The sequence below is a fragment of the Tiliqua scincoides genome, chromosome 2 (genome assembly GCF_035046505.1).
Source record: "Tiliqua scincoides isolate rTilSci1 chromosome 2, rTilSci1.hap2, whole genome shotgun sequence".
Classification (NCBI taxonomy): domain Eukaryota; kingdom Metazoa; phylum Chordata; class Lepidosauria; order Squamata; family Scincidae; genus Tiliqua; species Tiliqua scincoides.
Window position 1 is genome coordinate 175286428 of NC_089822.1, and position 21376 is coordinate 175307803.

Below are 21376 nucleotides of genomic sequence, written 5' to 3' on the forward strand. Positions count from 1 at the left end.
AGCATCAGGATCATTGGGGGTTGGGGCTAAGTGCACAAAGAGCAGGAGGAATTAGCTCAGCATGTAATGATGGTTTGCTCCTTGTGGAAGAGCGAATGCCTAATCAGGGCTACTTTAAGTGTGAGATTCATTTGGTCCTGGTGGAACTGTCCAGCTGAGTTTAGTTGAGGTTGCTCTCCCCTGAAAAATCAAGTAGGCAACTTGGAGATGCTGCTAGAGCAGGGGTTCTTGGAATAAAACTCCCAAAGTAAGTCTTTGTGGGGGAGGGGGCGAAGGCAGCTAGTGAGGACGAAGGGGGGTGTTTTTACTTACTGAGGGCTGGCGCAAGGTCCAGGAGTTGCAGGGAGCCCTGCACAGCCCTCCACAGGGCGACTCAAGTCTTAGAATACTGAAAAAGCTATTGCAAACCACTTCTGGTTTTCACAATTGCAAACTGGAAGTGATTTGCAATCGCTTTTTTCAGTATTCTAAGACTGAGGGAGCCCTGCGAAGAGCTGCGCAGGGCTCCCAACAACTCCTGGTCCTTGAGGCAGCTCTCAAGTAAGTAAACCCCCCCTCGTCCCCTTTTGAGATGCAATCCTGGGAATTGCATCACTGCCTCTCCCCTTCCCCACCCCTTAAGGGGCTAGGGACTGAGACTCTCCGGCAGGATCGTCGCAATGCCCTAGTTTGAGAACCAGCCAGGATGCCTGATTTACCAGGTTTAGCTGTTTCACTAGCTGTGACCCTACCTGGAAAGACAGCCCATACTTTTAGCTGCTTATGCAAGGGTAACATTCATACTGGTATGAATGTACATGGTCCTGTACTAGTACTGTACATGGCGGTGCTTTTAAATGTGGTTTCGAAACTTCAGTTGGTGCATAATAAGGTCAAGTAAACACGGTTGGCTGGAACACGTTAAAGTTGTGTTTGATGGTTGCCATCACACTGTCAGGCCCAATTTAAAGTGCCAAATTAATCTTTCAAAGCTCTGAGTGCCTGGGTTATTTTAAGAAACCACCTACTTCCATTTGATTGGCCACACAGTTCTTGTTCACTAGTCCAGTGGTTCCGAAACTTTTTAGCACCAGGACCCACTTTTTAAAATAACACTCTGTTGGGACCCACCTAGCCTTACGAGAGGTAAAAAAAAGTTTCACTTTATCAGCCTCTCAAGCCTCGGGTTTTATCCTTTTTACTATGGTGGCGGGACCACCTTCTGGAGCATTTGTTGAGCTCCAAATTCATTGGATCGGGACCATTCCCATGGCCTTGCATTCCCCTTTGCCTGCTCTTTGATAAGAACGAGACCATTTACCTACTCATGAGTAAATGCACATGTGTGGCTTGGTTTCGCTTTCTGTAGGGCTCAGTATAGTTTCCTTGTCAGCTTGGGGGGGGGGACAATTCCTTATTGAGTTTGTTTGGACCTGCCTTCATCGAGTCAGGACCATTCTGGTTGCATCACGTTCCCCTTGACCTGCCCTTCGAAGTGGACAGAGGCATGTTCACCTACTCATGAGTAAACATGTACTTGCTGCTACATTTCAGTTTCCATAGGGCTCAATATATTTTCCCACTCAGCTATCAGCTTGTCTGTTACACAACCCACCAAAAATCAGGTCGTGACCCACTGGTGGGTCCCAACCCACAGTTTGGGAACCACTGCTCTAGTCTGTTGTGGATGGAAATTTGGTAGGCTGCTACTAGAGATGGTGCTTTCTCTGTAATGGTGCCCCACTTGTGAATTCCCTCTCTTGTAAGGTTAGACTGGGTCTTTCTCTATTGGTTTTAAGATCTATTGGTTGAAGATCTTTCTGTTCCAGAAATCATTTAGCTCTCTGCAGAGTTGACTTTATATTGACTTTATTCACTCTTTTGATGGCAAGAGCATTGTTCTTTTCCAAATTCTTTTAGCAATGATTCCATGTGGTTTTATATGTTTTTGTAATCTGTTTCGTGATTATTATCTATTTTGCCTTTTAGGACTTTCTGATGGAAACATTCATAATGTTTAAAGACCTTATTGGAAAAAATGTCTATCCCTTGGACTGGATCGGTATGAGCATGGTACAGAACAGGTAATCAGAACCCATAAAGCAGACCTGTACTCTTTATAACCTTCCAGACCTGAAACAGCCAGGCGACAAGGAGTGGCAGCCCACCAAGGGACATATTAAGCTGGGAGTGATAAGGGGTGGGGAGGGGATGTTGCGCATCTAACCATCCACACTGTGTGATTGTTGGATTGTATTCAGCTTGATAGGCTCATGTTGTGCAGATGTGCCACAGAGAAAGAGAATTATCTACAAAAATGAACTTATTATTCTTGTTTTATATTCCCATCCGTCCCTTCAGTGCTAAAGAATCCAGCTCTTCTATAGCTGTTTAGCTATTCCAGATTCATAGGACAGGCTGAGATAAAAATGTAAATATATTGCATTGGGAGAGCGGCCCTTGGCAGATTGAACCTTTTATAATTTTAAGTGCTATCTATATCTTCCTGTCTTTGTTTCTGATTCTGTATCCGTTAATGTACTATGGCTTGCCTGCATTGCTACTGCAACAACATTATGCACTTGTCTCAATTTTAGAGAAATTTAACATATTCCAAAAAATCACCTTTAACACCTGGAGTTGGTTCCAGTGGCTGATGTGTGGTGTCTTTTGTTAATTCGACCCTCTATCTTTATCTGTTTCTAGTAGAATAACGATGATCTAGATCCTAAGATGAAAAACACCATTTTACCTGATTTGAGATTTCTCCCCTTTTGCGGTTGCATTTTGCATTTTTCCAGTGCAACTGAGCAGGTTTTTATATAAAGGTATGTTGAAAGCATCAGCAAAGTAAGGAAGGAATAGATAACACCAAGCAAAGATGCTGCTTGCAGAGAGACACAAACCCACATAAAATATCAAGACACACCCCAATCCTATCCACACTTTCCTGGGAGTAAGCTCCATTGACGCTAATGGGACTTACTTCTGAGTAGACATGCATAGGATTGGGCTGTCAGCCTAGTTCTTCTCATTCCTATGTGAAGAGCAGGGTGTGTCATCCAGAGTGCATATTTTGTTGCTGTTTGTTGCTGTTTATAACCAATTAAATCTATTGTTGAAAGATAAAGCGTTGCTTCTGGTTCGCATCTCATCTCTCAGAATATCAGAACTAAACAATTGTACAGCTAATCCATGAAAAAAAATTGTGAATTTAATGTGGTGGATTCTTATTTTAGTACTCTGAATCATCCCCAGTACTTGGAAGAGAAACATCGCTGCAGTGCATATGTGAAAGAAATCACTTCAAAAATACCCACACAGTACATGACACCTGAGTGTAAAAACACTGATGTGCTGCTCTGTACATCCATCTTTATGACTGCATTCTCAGTCATCGCAGAAATTCAGATAAACAAACAACTGGCCAATTAAAAAACTAATAAGAATTAACAGGATGCAAGTAGATGTAAAAGTGGTTTTCATAATACACAGTGAAAAACTGGTAGTTAAGCACAATAAGGCATTCCAGAGTTGCTTTCTCTATCATATTAGAGACCAATCTACCCAGTGATTGCAATTTTTTTAAAATTAGGAACCACTATCCATTAATTGGCCCAAGCAGGATCTCCCTGAGTCACTCCCTCCTCACCTCACTCCCTCCTCACCTGCCTCTTGCCAGCTGTATGTCAGTGTCATATTTAGCATTTTTTATCTTTTTCAGCTCTTAATGGCCCAGTTCAGATAGTCATCACAACTATTAGGCTAACATGAACAAGCCACAGCGATTCACAGACTCATACTCTCCCCCTTCCCTGCCCTCATTTACACATGAGAAGCCTGAAAATTTCTGCTTGAGCTTTTCAAAGAAAAGAATAAAAGCATTGCATCCCATTAGGTTGAGCCATGATTTGTGGAAGGCCCAGGTTCTGATGTAATCCATTTTTGAGACACCTTCCCCACGCTCCCAACCTGAGCTGAATGTTTTGTAGAACTGTGGTGGTTTATAAGAAGCCTCCTGAAACTCTTGGTCCATCTTAGTCAGCATGGTCTACCCTGACTGGCATCAGTTGTTCTGGGTTTCAGACGAGGGTCTGTTCCTCCCCACATATCAAACCTTGGACCTTCACAGAATGCATGTACTCTGCCACTGAACTATGGCCCCACCATCAACTATCTCTTATAAATATGGACATTTGAAGCATGTGGTGTTTTTTTTAAAGTGAAGCCCATGTTCCAGCTACAGGGAAAAACCACCATTAGGGATGAAGGAATGAAGCCAAAGAAGAACTAAACTGAGTGTCCAAGCTAAAATCATGGAATTGGGTCATGCCCAGGGGGACTTAATGTTTACTGTACCTAATATATAGTACCTAATGTTTACCTAAAGCTTAGTGTGGCTTGATGCATAGCCTTGAGTTATCCCTGTATCACAGAAAATACCTAAGGCTGTACCTGTATCTAGTATAGCTAAAGTTTCAAGCTGCTCTGTAACATGGACTGAGCAGCCAAGTAAGTGAATCCTTTGTTTGGGAATGGACCTTGTTCTGCCCTGACATGGTTAGTGTCATAGCCCTTGCCAAGGTGTTGAGAAGATGATGATCCCTGTAATGTTTCGGTAAGGTGCTTCAGTCACTGCTACTGCAGTTGCTGCTGTCACTTCCTTTGTCTCATGCTGTCACTTACCTTAAAACCAAGGTAACCAACTTGCAATCTAGCTTTCCTTTACAAAGGGACAAGAAGCCCTGTCTCTCCTCTCCACACTGCCATCCTGGCTAGCAGGGGGTGCAGATCCAACCATCATTCTTTCCCTCTGCCTGCACAAGCCTAAGCAGTCCTCCTCTGAAGCACAGAAGTTGCTCTTATAAATGGATGCCTGCATAAGGTTGCATGAATCTTGGCTGTGTTTCTTTGCAAATTGATTCCTAACTAGCTTTGCATGAGAGATTCCATAGGCAGCAACGATTTACCCACTTGTATCACACTACAAAAAATGAGATTTGGGCTCAAACAAGCAGACTTCTTTTTTCAGAAATATCTCCTGTTTTTCTGATGTTTGTCACTGCTTGGAGTATTTGTGCAGGTTATTAATCTATAGAAAGGCTTTTTAATACTTTCCTGACTTAACAGTCCTTTGCATCTCACATCTAAATTGCTCTCACAGTTAGAACATGTCAGCTTCTACATTATTCATTGGTACAGTAGTTTTAATTCAATGGAGCAATGACAACACATCGATCCCAACTTGGATCACACTCCCTTTGGGATTGTCTCATATGTACTTTGCATCCGTCCCTGACATTAGCAATTTAAGTGTGAGATTACTCTTCCTGCGTCCATATTCACTTGACTGATGCATAACTTTGGTTTACAATTAGATACAGGTATTCATAAAGTCTTTTATTTCTTTTAAAATATTTATTTATTTATATTAAAGCAAAACAAAAAATTTGCCAGGTGATAATCCTGAGGAAAAATCAGATATTGCAGATGTTGATTAACTTGTGAAACCTAACAAAAGAACAGCCCCGCTGGATCAGACCATAGGCCCATTTAGTCCAGCTTCCTGTATCTCACAGTGGCCCACCAAATGCCTCAGGGAGCACACAAGACAACAAGAGACCTGCATCCTGGTGCCCTCCCTTGCACCTGGCATTCTGTCGTAGCCCATTTCTAAAATCAGGAGGTTGCACATACCCATTATGGTAATGCAGGTATTAAATGTTATTCTTTCAAATAGTTTGCTATGTCTTATATTTGACCACTGAACAGCACTTATCTCACACTTTGATGTCAGCACTGAAACCACTGCAGAGAAATCTGTTTTATAGGACCTCTTTTCAGTTGAGTGTTTGAGTTGCTGTGTTTTGGTTACGTTTAAAAATCAGGGATGGGAGCCTGATTTGAGTGTCCTGAAATGCAAAAATGTCTTCAAATCCAGTGGCATTTTGTGTTATGCATTTATTAGGGGAGGATAAGAATTAGGGACCAAAAGAGAGAATGTTTTAAGTTGCAAACTCAAGAATTTTCTACAAGGCTAATAGTCTAGCACCATTTACCCCCAAAAGATCCCAGTTGTTCTTCAGGACTTAAAATTCTAACAAGGATTTTTCTAACCAAGAGCTTTTCTTGTTTCTTTAATTGAAAGATTCCATTTATAAACTATGTTCAAATGCATATAACCAACTTAATTGCCGTCTGTGGTAGTGCCTGTTTGCAAAAGCCTAATAGCATCTCCATATGTCCCCAGTGATTTTATGTGTGCTTTTGTTTTTATGCTGCATGATAAAATGTTGGACAGTGATAAGCAGTTTCTGTCTGCAAGTTTCCTGCATTGAATACTCATCTATAAACAAACTGCCTATTATTTGAGAGATAGGAGTACAGTTTGGATTTACAAGTTGATCATTCCAATACCTAAGAACAGTCTTCTGCATTTTGAGACTGGATATAATCCAACATCCTTCATTTTGGGCATGAAGGATGTTGGATTATATCCAGTCTCAAGTGAAGACAGACAGATGTTTTAAATGTGAGGGAAGTTGTTTGAACACACATTCTCTGTGCTGAAAACAAAAGCCTCAAGCTGTTTGTAAATTCCTCTCTCCCCAAGCATACATGTGAGTTAAGTGTGTGAAAAGAGAAGCAGGCTTGGCATGCTCCTGATGCATACTTATTGAGCAGAACATCTACAAGAAGAACCTACATGTACAGTATACAGGGAGGCTTTCCATACCAGTGGGAACCTTGCACAATACGGATTCTTTTTGGTATATTTCATAATAACATAAGAAGAGCTCTGCTGAATGAGACCAAGGGCTCATCTAGTCCTGCTTCCTGGCCCACTAGTTATCTCTGGGAGCACTCAAGTCATCAAGGTCCCTGGATCCTGTTGCCTCTGCATCTGACATTCAGAGATAGGCTACCTCTAAAACCTGGTTGCATATAGTCATGATGGCTTGTAACCGGTGATGAATTTTTCTCCACAAATCTGTCCAATCTCCTTTTAAAGGCATCTAGGCCAGATGCCATCACCACATCCTGTGGCAAGGAGTTCCATGGACTAATTACACACTGAGTAAAGGAATATTTTCTTTTGTCTGTTATAACTCTCCTGACACTCAGTTTTGGCAAATGTCCTCTGGTATTGAATTGTGTGTGAGAGAAAAGAACTTTCCTGTAGCTTCTCTATATGACCCATGTATAATTTTGTATGTCTCAATCGTGCCCTCGCTCAGGTGCCCATTCTTTTAAGAGTCTCAAACATTGTAGCCTTTTCTCATAAAGGAGGGAACCCAGCCCATTAATCATTTTGGTCACTCTCTGCACTTTTTCTAGTTCCACTATATCCTTTGGAGATATGGCGATCAGAATTGAACACAATATTCCAGACTGTTCATGGGAGGGGGGACAGGGCTCAAAAATTCTGGCAGACTCCAGAAGGACATCAGCCCACCCAGTCCTCACTTGTGCAGCAGCCCCTGAGGTGCTCCCATTTTCCTGCCTTAGCCTGGCTTGCTTGGAGTGCAGGGCAAAGGGGGGCGAAGCTCTCATGGGGCTTTGTCCCCATTCTTGCTCCATTATGCATCACTCTACACCAGTGGTCGCCAAACTCACGACTGCTGGGTTTAAAAAATGCAGTCCCCATTCAGGCCGCAGCTTACCATTCCATCAGGTGAAACTTTCACCTTGTTCAGGGGACAAGGACACTCTGGGAAGTTGCATCTGTTGCCCAGTGTTCCACAAGGTTGCATGACAGGATGTCCAGGCTGATGTAACAGCCCAGAGCATCCCTGTGCCTCAAATGAGGTGAAAGTCTTGCGGCAACCCAGCTGAACAGTAAGATCCACTCACGTTGTGGACTAGTTAGTCTGAAACCCAGATACGGCCCCTGGGCCAGGGTTCGGAAGGCCCTGCTCTACACTTACATACAACAAAGCACTTCTGCCATTTTGCTGTCCATTCCCCCCCACTGGGTGAGATCCTTCTGAAGCTCTTCACAATCCATTCTTGATTTTATCACCCAGAACAATTTAGTATCACTGACAAACTTGACCACTTTTCTGTTTATCCCCAACTCCAGATCATTTATGATCATATATGAAAAGCACAGAACAAACTTTTGGGCACAAGGAAAGGTAGGGGCTCTTAATAATTAATGTCATCACCCCCCTCTCCCCTCCAATTTTGCTGATATCAGGACCCCTGTAACCTTCTAAAAGCAGGTGTTTTTAGGGAGGTGTTGCAAAAGGTAAGATAGCTAGACCAATTCTCTGTAATTTGAGCACTGTTTCTACCTGCTAATAATCTCTGTTATATACGACTATTAATGGAGCCTTTCCATCTGGTTTCACTAGCTATAAACTTTGATGTCTCCCTGAAAAAGTCCTTTCTGATTGAGTTTGTTTAGACATTCAAGTACAGGTCATTAAGGCTTGGTTCACCTGTCACTTGATGACATTCAATGATTTTTGCATGTCTATCACAGGAAATCCGACTACAACAGAACTGCGGCTACTATGCCTGCAACAGAATGGGATGGTATAGGTAATGGGATGGCATAGTAATTACAAATTACACTTTTGGTGTATGCATATAAAACATGTTGAGCCTGCATTTTGGCCATGATGTCTCTAGGGCTGATCACAAACCAAAATGTTAAAAACAAATTTAATAGAACACCCCACATAATTGTGTGTGTCTACTGATTTAAGCAAGAATCAATACTGACTCACCTAACAAAGATAGCACTAAATGTCTGGGAAAATGCTCCTTCCATGTAGCCTCCACTGCAAACAGATAGCAAACCACGGGAGAAATGTTTTCAGCCTAGCTCTTTGCTTGCCATGGTGGTCTGTCTGCAGGAAGTCCTTAATGTAGGGGAGTATCCAAGACTGTGATTCCCCACCAGCAGTCTGTTCCACTATCTCATTCCATTGTATGTGTAGATTCGGCCCTTGCTGTTTCGCATCTCTTCAAATTAATGATGGTCGAAAGTTCAGAAATGGGGGGGGGGGAGCATAATGGCAAATGTATGAGTTTCCACCCACCCAAACTGATAATAAACTGAATGCAAACTCCAATGATATTTACATCTGCTTCATAATTAATTTGCTCACATGGTTACTTGGGTGTCCTCCCCACCACCACCACCACCACGCTGCAGCCATTCCCTTCCTACTCACTTTGTGATGGTGAGAACAGTTGGGAGGTATTTCCAAAAGGCCAGTTCATTTCAGCCTCCATATTGCCTTGCTGTAATGACAGTGTCCCAGAGACTTGTAAACATAGTTCATAATATGAATGTCAGGCCCCTGAAAATTAGATGCTCCAGGGATCCTTGCTCCTAAAGTGTTGGAATGTACAGTCTTGAGCACAGGTGGTTATGAAAGCTAATAACATGAGCAAATTATTTTCTCCAAGGGAGTGGGTGTTCAGATTTTAAAAAATCTTGCTAAGCAATACATCCTGAAATTTATGAAGCATAACTGCTTCAGGTTTTGTACACTAAACAAATATGTGCAGCTTCCTCCTCCCAAAGACTGTGCAATTCTAGTAAATACATGATAGGAAATGATTAAAAACCATCACATAAAGAGCAACATTCACCTGTATTCTTTGCTAGGGTCGAAACTACATAAAAACCAGGTACTACAATACCTGGTACCTTATAATTCAAAGTCAGGCAGCCCAATCCTAACAAGCCCCAGTGCAGCGGGTACAAGTGGCCCAAGCTGTATCCTGTGCTAGGAGCAGACTGGTGGTCTTCTCGGGGTAAAGCACCAGTCTGCCTGATAGAGCTATTCAGAACTGCAGCAGCTAAATGGCTGGCTCAAGTCCAAGAACGCTGTGTTGAGGGAAAAGGCTCGGGAGGGGAAATGGGATATGTAGTAAGCCAGCTTTACTGATCCTGTACTGCTCCCAGGCCTGTTCTGCCTCTCTGTCCTCTTCCCACCCAACAACACCCTCCCCCTCCTCTCCCTGCATGACCTGGAGCAGCTCCTAGTGGTGATTTCCTGGCTTGCCAAGGGGCTCACCTCTTGCTTGTACCCATTGATTAGCACTACAAAGAAATGCTTTGGGTGTGGGCTGCTTTCCAACCACAGCCTTTTGTCATGGTGTGAACCGCAGGAACCTTTTCCCTTCACACATGCACACACTTGTGTGCGCACGCACACACTTTATTCTCTTCTTACCAATTGTTTTGATCAACATGATCAAACAATTCAAACAATTGTTGATCAATTTGATCAACAATTCCTATGAGTGAACGTTCTGATGTTCCAACAGGACCTGGTCATGCACAGCTGCCTTTGCTCTTTTGGCTACCATTTGTTCCTGCCAGCAACCCAGGGTTGCTACCTTCAGTCCTCCCGTTTCCTATACAGTTGAATCTTGTATCCATAAGGGATTTGTTCATGGAGACACAGCCTCCCATGGATACCACAAGCTGTGGATAAGCAAATGTATGGGTCTGGTCTAATATGGCCTCCAGGTGCAACCCGAGATGTTCTCTGGTCATGTCCAGGAGGCTTTCTAAGGACTGCAGAGGCTTGACTGGAGAACACCTCCAATCATGTCTGGGAACAGTGGCGTAGCTAAGAAGGTACAGTGGGTAGCAATTGCACTGGGAAATAAGCTTTAGGGGGGCAACAAGCTGAGCTTGACACTAATGGCCAAAACTGTGAAAATCTTGGTATGTGCAAATAATACCATCATGTTACATATCATTGGAAAGGTGCTTTATTGCAGAATGCAATGAAACAAACCACATTGGAATATATGTGTTCTATTAAAAGTTATGGCCAATTAACCAAAAAATGAAAACACAACTGCCATATGGAACAAAAAGTGGATTTCTTTAACTCAGAACTGACCTTTGAGACTGATTATTTTGAGAGCCAATTAGATATTATGATACAGCATGGAACCAGTAAGGTGTTAATATGAGTCAACTCTCATTTCCATGTATCGTAATACAGTTTCTCCTGCTAACAGGGTAAAGAGGTTTTTCAAGTGGTGCTCCTCTTATATTTGGCAGAGGGAGAATAACTGTCCCTCTTCACCCCAGCACAGTGCCTCTAACCAATAAAAGGGACAGTTTTATTTATTTGCTTATTTAAATTTGATTTTGTTGTGGGGGGGGGGGGCCTACAAAATCTTCTTTGACCCGAGGTAGCAAATAGATGCTGTAGCTATGCCACTGGCTGGGGGAGGCAGCAGAGTGAGTGGTGAGCTGCTGGGGGGAGAAGACAAGTTTTCTTCCAGTTTTCACTTTTCAAAAAGCCTTGGCGTGATGTCACTTCCAGTTGTGACATCACTTCTGGGGCATCATTGTGAGCTCTGCACAAGGTCATTAGATATGCCATTGTCTGGGAGCTTGGGTCTGGTCCTCCACTGCTGGTTTGGAACCTGCAATAAGTTAAATCTGTGAGTTCCAAACACGTGAATAAACTAGACAGACCTGTACCATAAAATCCCCACATGCCTAAGTCCAGCTCTCTCTGGGACACCTGCCTAATTTTCCTACATCCCTTCATCCCCTACACACTTGTGCCACTACATGCACCCTCTTGCCTCTAAGGCACCGGTTTTCAAACTCTTGGGGAGAGTTTGAGCCGCTCTAAGTTCTTGCGAGGGCGGGGGGAGGCAGCAGGGGCGGGGGGAAGGCAGCGGCGCGATCCCCAGGATCGTGCCACTCAGGGGGGCTGCAGGGGCTTGGTTGCACATACCTGAGCCTCCTGCAGCCTTCCGGGGGTGTGGGGAGCCCTGCACAACCTTCTGTAGGGCTCCTCGCAGCTTCAGAAGTGAAAGTGGAGTGATCATGTTCCACTTCCAGTTTAGCAGAGGCGGGGCGCGATTGCTCCGCTTTTGCTTTCAAAGTTGCGGGGAGCCCTGCAGAAGGTAGCACAGGTAGGCTGCTTTGTTACCAACGTCTGTGGAACTTGTATCTACTAACTTGAAATTTTGCGTGTGGTGCGTGTGAGTGATATTAATCAATGAGCAGCACTTTGAAATTGACTGTGGTGGCAAAGTACTTCTTATATATATTTTTTTCTGCCTGCCATATTGTATTTATTGGTTAGGACAGTTAAGTTAGGTGTGGTCTTCTGTGTGTTTTTACAGAACTTCTGATGCTGTTTTTAGTAGAAACTTAGAATGCAGACAACAATTAAGCTACTTCAGTTGTAAAATATTGAAAATTGCTGTTACTTCAGGGAAGTAGACATAAAAATGAAATGAGAACTGATAGCAGAAATGTGTTTGCGTGATGAGCAAGATAAATTTGTCCATAGCATAAGCAGGATGTTTAGGTAAACATAAAATTGACTGATCAAGGAGGCTAGTTTTGTTGACATTAGTCATAAGTATTGAAAACTGAGCAAAATCCATACATTAAAAAAACTAGTGATGTTTAGTTTTAGTTCTGCAACAAAATACATTCCATATGTAGCTTAAATTCTCTGGTTTGTTAAAAGAGAGAGATTCCCAAATGAAATACAACTGTTCAATAGTTATGGAGTGCTAGATGCTGCATCTCAGCAAATAATGACTTTAATGTGCTCAGTATGTCAGGACCAGATGCAGTTCCCATGACTTTTAGTTGTTTCTGCTTTCCTATCAGCTTCGGATATCTAACAAGGAATAGCTTTCGGTATTTCTTTTGAAATCAAACAATTTATGATCTAGTGAGTGATTACAGAGATCTGGCTCCCTCACCTTCTTCCACAGATCAGTGGTGAAAGGAGCAAGATTGCTCTTTTCAGAGCTCTTTAAACCAAGCAGGAAGTGTAGAGGACTTGGGGAATGATGCCTGCATGCTTTGCATTTCTTGCTTTGATTCAAGAGTCTGTGTGGCAGGAACCAGGTAAAGGGGGCGACAGCACAGGCAGGGGGCAGCAGAGTTATGTGCTGCCTCAGGTAGCCTTGTAGCTTCAGCCAGCCCTGCATTGGGGTTTTTTCTTTTGGAAAAAAAAGGCTATTGTGGGGGGACATGACTGAGGCCTATAAAGTATGCAGTGGTGGCCAAACCAGATTCATTGCCCAGTGCCACTGGTGGGTCACTGTGGGAAACAGGACAGTGAATTATTTGGGTCTTTGGTCTGACCCTGCAGGGTTTCTCTTATGTTCTTAAAAGCTGAATCCACAGCTTGTCCAAGAGGCTGTCCTTATGAAAATATCAGGATAAAGATGGCTACAGGAGTGAGCCTATCTGGTTGTTTCTGTCAACAAGAAGTATGGCTAGGCAGATGGTCTCTTCAGGGATCACCCAAGCCATTAACTAACTGGAGAATAGAATAGAATTCATGTCCTGGTAAAGAGGAATAGTATCTCAGTGAAATGTCATATCAGTTGCCAGGGTAGGACTGGTTCAGGTCCACGTCAGCAAGAAGCAGAGAATCTCATTAGCTGAGCAGAAAGTCACCTATTACACTGACAGCAGGGCATTTCAGGAGAGATCCAAATATCACAGCTAATTGGCTGAGTCTCTGAGACCTTGATCAGGGCTGAGTTATTGCTGCATCCAGAGACCTTTTAACAAAGCATCCCATTTTCCTCTCTAGATTCCTAGAGAAGACAGATGATCTGATGTTGTATTAGTTCAAGGAGTATGGATATCTTTCCTCTTGTTTCCATCCTAGCACTGACACTTTGTAAGAGCCAGGCATGTCAGACAAAAGTGATCCCTTCTGGCCAACACTACAGTTCTCAGATTTCCATGTCTCTCTTGATATGTGTGAGCCCTAGACAAACTTACACAGACACAACTTCTTTGCCTAGTCTTTTACCCAATCTAAATTACAGATTACTGTCCATCTGGATCATAAGCTGCATAAACTAGAGGCAAAGGGGTGTGCTCCAATCATGATAGACATTATCATGGTTTCCTGAAGGATGTCTAGCCTGGCTTCTGTAACACGACTTAGAATAGATGGTGTAAGATCAAGAAGACTTAAAAAAAACAACAACCAAACTCAGATTCCTCCCATGAGATTTAGGATGCAATCCTAACCAGCTTTCCAGCTCTGACATAGCTGTGCCAATGTGGTGCGCACTGCATCCTGCAGTGGGGAGGTAGTCAAGGGGGCCTCCTCAAGCTAAGGGCATGTTTGTTACCTTACCCTGGGGGCTGCATTGAGGCTAAGTCAGTGCTGGAAAGTTGGTTAGGATTGCACCCATAGTTTTTTCTCTAAGATGACCTGGATAAGAGCTCATGTCCTAATACTCTTAAGCAGCAGTTCCCAAACTTTTTAATGCTGTGACTCACCTTGTCCTCCTCAGTGGGTTGCAAGTTCTGCCTACAAACCAGAAATAGCTTCCGGGAACTTCCACGGAGCATTCTGGGCCTATGGAGGCCAATGGAGTGGGCCATGGGCTGGCACAACCTGAAAGCAGGCTTTCCAGGGTTAAAACATCCTATCCATTTGAAATTAGCTATACATGTACATTTTCTGTGATGATTGTGTGATACTGCATGTAGAATCTTCATTCACCTCCAAGACCAGTCTGATCTTTAGTCACAATCAGCAACTTTGTGCCATGTTTCATACAAAACAGTATACGTGCTATTTTCTGTGTAAGCTTATAGTCAATAAAACAGTCTTTACAAAGCAAGCTTTATGTCACTGAAGTTGACATAACTTCATCACCCTCATGATGCAATCTTGTCTATGAGCAGTACATACAGTCCTTAGAAAAGAATGATTGTACATTTTGTAGATCTACAGATTATACTTAAGAAATCTGTAGATCCACCAAATGTACAGAGCTGTTCTTGAATTAAATTGTCTGTTGGTGTAAATGCTTTTCCAGGTCTTCATTTCAAAAAATGCAGCATCAGGGAGACAATAGTTAAATCTATTATGCATCAGACTTTGAGGGAGAATCTGCTGATTCACTGTAAACCTCTTTTGTACTATTCCAATAGCTTTGAGGTAGTGAGGTTATTGCCTCCCTCTGCACAATGCACTCTCATGCGGCCAGTCTCTCTCTGCCTCTGTGCCTCAAGGTGAAAAATTAAAGTTAGCATTGCAAGCCCAGCACTTTCTTTATCTCTTTCAATATTTTTCAATAGCAGAGTCAAGTGTAAAGGCAGTATCCCCTTGCATTTGCCATAACCTCACAAAGCTCAAGGAAGATGAAAGTGAAACGTATTTGTATTGGCTTGTAATCCTTTATGCTGTTATCGCAGTGGATGCTCTGCCTCAAGGAAAACAAATATGTATTACACATCCATATTTCAGGAGAAAAACTGAGAACAAGTAGTACAATTCGCTGAAAGCATTTGTCATCTGCTCTTTATGTATAATCGACGATGTTCTCTCTTCAGAAAGGAGTATGTAAAGATCTGGAGTACTAGGAGGCAGCTTTTGATCACTGCATACTGGAAATTGGGCTAGGCTCCAAAGAATTGTGCAACTGGTTATGTAAGTCCAACAGAGCTTTAAACTTGTTCTTGAACAGCATACCTGTATTTTCTGAGATGCCATTTGGTTGTTAAAAACAAGCAAACAAAAAGCAGCACCTTTTGGCAACTGTGGGTCATCCCCGAGCTTTCCTCTCCCATGAGACTGAGGTGGTTACATTAGGTAGTCCTCTCTTTGCTCTCCTGCCTCTTCTGTTCCTGCTCCTTGGATTTGAAAAGGAAGTGGTGAAATAAGTGGAAATACAGAGGAGAGTGGTGGGCTAGAACAGGAGGGGTAGCAGCAGAGGAAGTTCTCTGTGCATCCTCATGGCTCAGGCAATTGATGGCCATGGGTCTTGGGTCTCTGTTTTATGTCCAAAGCATGAATTGCTCCAGTCAATGTGAGGATTATTAAAGTCCCCCATGATCACAACATTGTGTTTCATGGATGCCTCTCTGATCTGTTTCTCAGGCTCCCTTCAGAGTTTTGATCTGCAGGTTTATAGCTCGCCCCCACTACTAACCCATTTTTGTCTGGCCCACAGGTGTACACATTTGGTCCCTGTTGCGTTCATTCAACGTTGGGCAAAAATGGCTTAAATTGCTCCTTGAGCCTGGTAATTTAACCCACAGTGATTCTATAGTGGACCCCCTTCACTTTCTACTTTGCAGGATTCTAATCCCTACCCTCGATCGATTCCTGCTCTGATAGCAACTCAGAAAAGCAGTTTCTGAGCTGCTATTAGGACTTCCTACTCAAAGAAAGAAAAACACCCGAAAGTCCACTGGGCTGAGTCCTAAACACATACTGGGTCACAGATCTGATTTCTTAGGCTTAACCAGATGATCAGTAAATGCTTTGGCTACCTTTTAATCTTTGCATGATAGTCTCCCCCGCAAGGCTAGTGCACCCCATCCTTTACACTGGGTTGGATATAGTACTATTTCCTTTGAATGAGGACTCATATAGCTATCTGTTTGCTCCTCTTTTTAAAATGAAAATAGGGTAGTTGTACTGGAGAGGCTCTGTGATAGCACAGAGCTTTTCAAAAATAAAATGCAATTCAAAGTTCATGAAAAAGCATCACATTGCTTTTGGGGAGTGGAAAGTTGTGTTGCTGATATTTGCCACTCTTCCAAAGACTGGATAACGCTCCTGTGCTGGAATGCTACAGAAGGGAGGTGCTTAGTAGGCTCTAAAATGTTTTTGGAAACCCTTTTGAAAACTGTTCGTTACAAATGGCATCAGAAGTAGAAATGGGAAATGTCACTATTCAGTTCATGCCTGTGAAACTCATGTGACCACATGATACATGACAATCATAATTGCAATGGGCACACTATCTGAAGAACAACTGGTCTTCTCCAGGTACAAAATACAGTATAGCACTTTTAGTGTTGGGGAAAATGCAGTATTGTTCCAACAGAAGTACAGCCTTGAGGGCAGATTAACACTGCATGCAACAAATAGCCCAAGTGACTGTCTTTAACTAAAAGCTAACCAACTGGAAGGCTCTTAGGGTTACAGTTTGTGGCAAAGAAGCTTTCTGATATGACTTGCACATCAGGGCAGGACTGCTAGGAAGGCAAAGACTGGTCTTTCTGACCTGAAACAATGCAAGACTCTGGACACAGCGAGTTCAGAAACCAGAGCCTATAAGCAATTCATGCTTTCAGTTACCAAACTGGTATCTGAAAGCAAAAACGCAACAGTTTTTCTGCTCATTTTTCAACCTTGAGTAAATACACTCATATAAGTTGGTTGAATTTATATGGGTCGTAAATGGAACTTAATCAGCTTCCCTCTACCTGGAGTGTTGAGGCCAAACATGGTTTGAATCCATCAGATAACTAGTGAACACATTCAAAACAAACATTAACTGAAGCAAAGGTTAAAAGGTAAAGTATGTACAGTGGTGCTCGCAAGATGAAATTAATTCATTCCGCAAGTCGTTTCGTATTGCGAAAATTTCGTCTTGCGAAGCGCGGTTTCCCATAGGAATGCATTGAAATTTAATTAATGCGTTCCTATGGACAAAAAAAGTCAGAACAAAGTCAAATTTGGTTTACAAAGTGTTTATTAAGTGCTCTTTAAAGGCATACATACTGTACAGAGGATTTCAAAAATTTCAAGCACAAAACTTCAACTTTTTAATTTTAAAAATTCGTCTTGCGAAGCACGGCATAGAAAAATTTGTCTTGCGAGTCACCAGAAAAAATCGCAAGAACGCTTTCGTCTTGCGAGTTTTTCGGTGTGCGAGGCATTCGTCTTGCGAGGCACCACTGTATATCAATCCTCAGAAAGCTCTGGGGCTGGCTTGAAAAATGTTAGTGTGGATTTGAATATTTGCATTATACCATATCAGTTTCATGGGGAAACTCCCTTCAGTCCAATTCAGAACTTCTTGGTATGCATCAGTTTTCTCCACAAGTGCAAGGATGTTTATGTCCTTCCAGTTCATTATAGCGAGACATTTATGCAGAGGGTGCTGTGTATATGTGTGTTGCTCCCTGAAAATTAAAGTTTGGCTTGGAACCACACACATTGTTCAAGTTATGTATTATGCAAATACTGTTATACCACAGCTTGGCTGTTCCCTCAGTTTTTGCTCACACATCATAGTACTGCCCATTTAACAAGTGCCACAATGAACAACAAGAGTTTCATTGACTGTAAGGGATTCACACTGCACCTGCACCTGCACAGCATCTGGGGCTGCAATCCTAACCACACTTTCCTGAGAGTAAGCCCCACTGAACAAAATAGAACTTAATTCTGAGTAGACCAGGTTAGGATTGTGCCCTGGTTTTTGTACCAGGGCTACTGGGCACTAACTAGACAGGAACAGAAGCTCATTTGATGTCTGAGCCAAAGAAGAATTTTGGGGAGAAATGCTGCTCAACACATAACACTGTCAAACTACAAACTGACCCAATTTATATACCAAGCCAGCTAATTATTGACATCAGCACCATCACTTCATCAGAACTTGGTACATTTTTCACATGTAAGGCAAAACCTGAAATTATGATCGAGTTGAGTTTGTAAAGAGGATGCAGCTTCCTTGCTAGCACATTTTCTTTGTGTGTTCAGGCATGTCCCAAATATTGCTATGAAAATGTTGTATCAAAATAGGCACCTGGTACCATGTTATAGCCACAGTGTAGATGTACGCTAACATACATGCAATTTTTTTTGTTGAAAAGCAGTATATAAATATTTGTCATAATCATCATAACCACCAAATGGGTCATTCCAGGCATGTAGAAAATTCCCTCACTTCCGCTTGTAGCCTCAAGTAGCTGTGAAGATCTGAAATAATCAGTGACCCATATGGTTCTTATGTACATGCATATGTTATGACTACAAGGTGCCACAACTACACATGCATTTTTGGCAACAACCACATTGTATGTGAATGTATGAGTTAGCTTAGGAGTGCAATCCCAAGTCTTCTATTAGTGGGTGCAGGTCCCTTGCCCTAGTTGAGGAGTGTCACAAATGTGCCATAAGGCACATCTGCAATAGAGGGGGGAAGTGCAAGTGCAAGTTCCAGGTTGAGCAAGTTTACTCTGGAGGCGGGCAGAGGGTAGGAAGCAGGTGGGCCTGTGGGCGGGCCAGGCCTAGGAGGGGGTAGAGCCAGGACCCAGCACACTGATCAGATCCTACAACCCCACTGGAGGCCCAGCCTAATGCTGTGCTCCTCTTTAGGTGCCATAGATCTAAGTAGCCCCATTTGGGCAACTACCGCATTACCTGTGGTAAGCAGAATCTATTCCTCTTGCCTCAGGTTGCGCCAGGGTAGGCCAACTGGCCTGCCTATTCCAGTACAGGTTAGGACTGGACTGCCTATGTAGGAAGCATCCTCATTCTTTCCTTGTCCAGCATTTTCTGCTGTCATTGGACCTTTCTCTGCTATAAAGGTGTTGAAAATGTTCCCTATATTCAATGGGTGTTGGGCTTTCAAAGTCTCATCAGATGGCTTAACTTAATGCTCTGGTTGCTGGGGAATCCCTTGAGAGGACTCAAGCTAATCTGAATGCAAATTTAAGCATTCAGGAGACCACTTTGTACAGTCTACTCATGGGACTATACTACTTTGCAATACAGGTGGAGGATCACTTGTTTTGAAGTACTTCTGTGTCAGAATCATCCTCTTTGTTGAACACTTGCACGATAGGGAGAAAGCTAGCACTGCTTTCTTTCGGTTTTGAATTTTCTCTTTAAAAAGCTCTTGCACACATCCCCAAGTTGCTTGGAGTACATTGAAGAGGAATTTGGAGGGCTCTTTTAGTAGTCTTTTGGGAATGAAACATCTAAAAAAAAAAATCAGTTCTCTGTGTGTTCCTTTGGATTACAGGATAAATTTACATCTATATAGTTAAGTTTTCCTGCAGGTGTATTTGAAATTGCTAAGCACTTGAGGGATACACTAAACTGAAATGCAGTGAATGGTTCATAGCAGGGAAACTATAAAATTAGACAAACTAAAATGTTTGAAGAGGGTTGGAAAGTAGCAAGTTATTGAATAAACTGGATAGAATTGATTTGGTGTGCAGTCGGTGTAGACCAGAGCAGTATAAAACAACGGCAATTCTTTTAACAGAAATATTGAAGAATGAGCCTATTCACTTTGCAACAGATGATATGACATTAGGAGTTTTGCAAAGAAGCATTTTACCCTACCAGGAAAACAGTCAATTCAAATTAGATCACTTCATCACTCTGATGACTACATGACAAGTCTTGCCAAAGTTCATACAGTAGACATCTGTGCCTCTGAAACACTTCACATTCATAATGGGCTGTCATATCAAGTGTCCAACTCCATCTTCAAGTGTTCTCTTTGTGAGTTGGTGGGTTGTCATACTATTGTCAAACTGTGTCACTTTTCTCTTCAATTTTAACATTCTTGCAGTTATCTTAGTTGTTAAACTATCTAAGTCATATACAGATATTCTCTCTCCAGAGAGAAGAAACATGTTGTGAGCTCTTCTGGTTCCCCTGCCTTTGCTGTTGGCTGGCTAGGCTCCCACTCTCCTTAACTGCAGAGGCAAGTGGGGAATCTGGACTGAGTTTCCCCACATGATTATAACCCTGGAATATTTGACAATTCTAATCAGGATGAGAAATTCTCTGCAGTCAGCATTTGCCTTTGCAGATAAACACTGAACACAGGCAAACACAGGGGCAGGGCAAACCAGCTTGTCATTGGACAGTGGGGGTCCATCCAAGGGAACCCATCATTCATTTCCATTTCATGCATATGGCTCATATCAGTGTATTTTGGACGCAGAAGAAGAAAACGTCTACTGTAACCTTGCCTGTATCATACAGGTTACCAACTAAGTCAGAGGGACTAGGCTACGCTGAAAATTATTGATTTTATCAGATTTTCCCCACCCTATTTTCAGATATAAACTGCCCAATCCCATACCCAACCCCTGACACTCATGCAGCCATGTTGGAGGAGTGTGCACTCTGTCCAAGGGGGGGGGGGGGAGAATCAGGAAGCCTGCCAGAGATAAGTAATAAAAAATTTACTTACCTCTGCTTAGGCCTCAGAGCCCTGCTATGTAAGTTTGAGGAGAGAAAGGGGGTAGAGTGGGATGAAAAATGCAGAATGCACATGTGTGTTTACTGTCAAAATCCTCCCCTTTCGACCTGCTATACCCCAGAACACCCCCAAGCCCCCGTCCCTGTCCCCACTGACAACTTACCTATGCCTATGGAGCCCCCTAGAGCTGCTTCTGCACACATTGCGCTTCTTGCCATTTGGAGCAGCACCCTGGCAGTGCACAGCAACGGCTTAGCTTTCACACTACAATGAAGGGCCTTATGTTACCAGAACACATATGTGTTTGCAGTTATAGGGGAACATGTCGTCCTGATATGGACAGTACATTAATTTGCTGTGGATATCAATCTGCTGTCCATTTCCCAGTAACATGTCCCCATCAAATTGGGAAAGAGATAGAATAGCAAGAAGT

At 42.7% G+C, this 21376-nt stretch overlaps 1 protein-coding gene across 2 annotated transcripts in view; it reads left to right on the forward strand.

The window, feature by feature from the left end:
- DOCK2 (dedicator of cytokinesis 2) overlaps positions 1-21376 on the forward strand; it is a 337258-nt gene that overhangs the window by 219625 nt on the left and 96257 nt on the right. For both annotated transcript variants that reach the window (XM_066613322.1, XM_066613323.1), the window contains exon 29: positions 1969-2063. In XM_066613322.1, coding sequence (XP_066469419.1) covers positions 1969-2063 — 95 coding nt within the window. The remainder of the gene's footprint in view (positions 1-1968; positions 2064-21376) is intronic.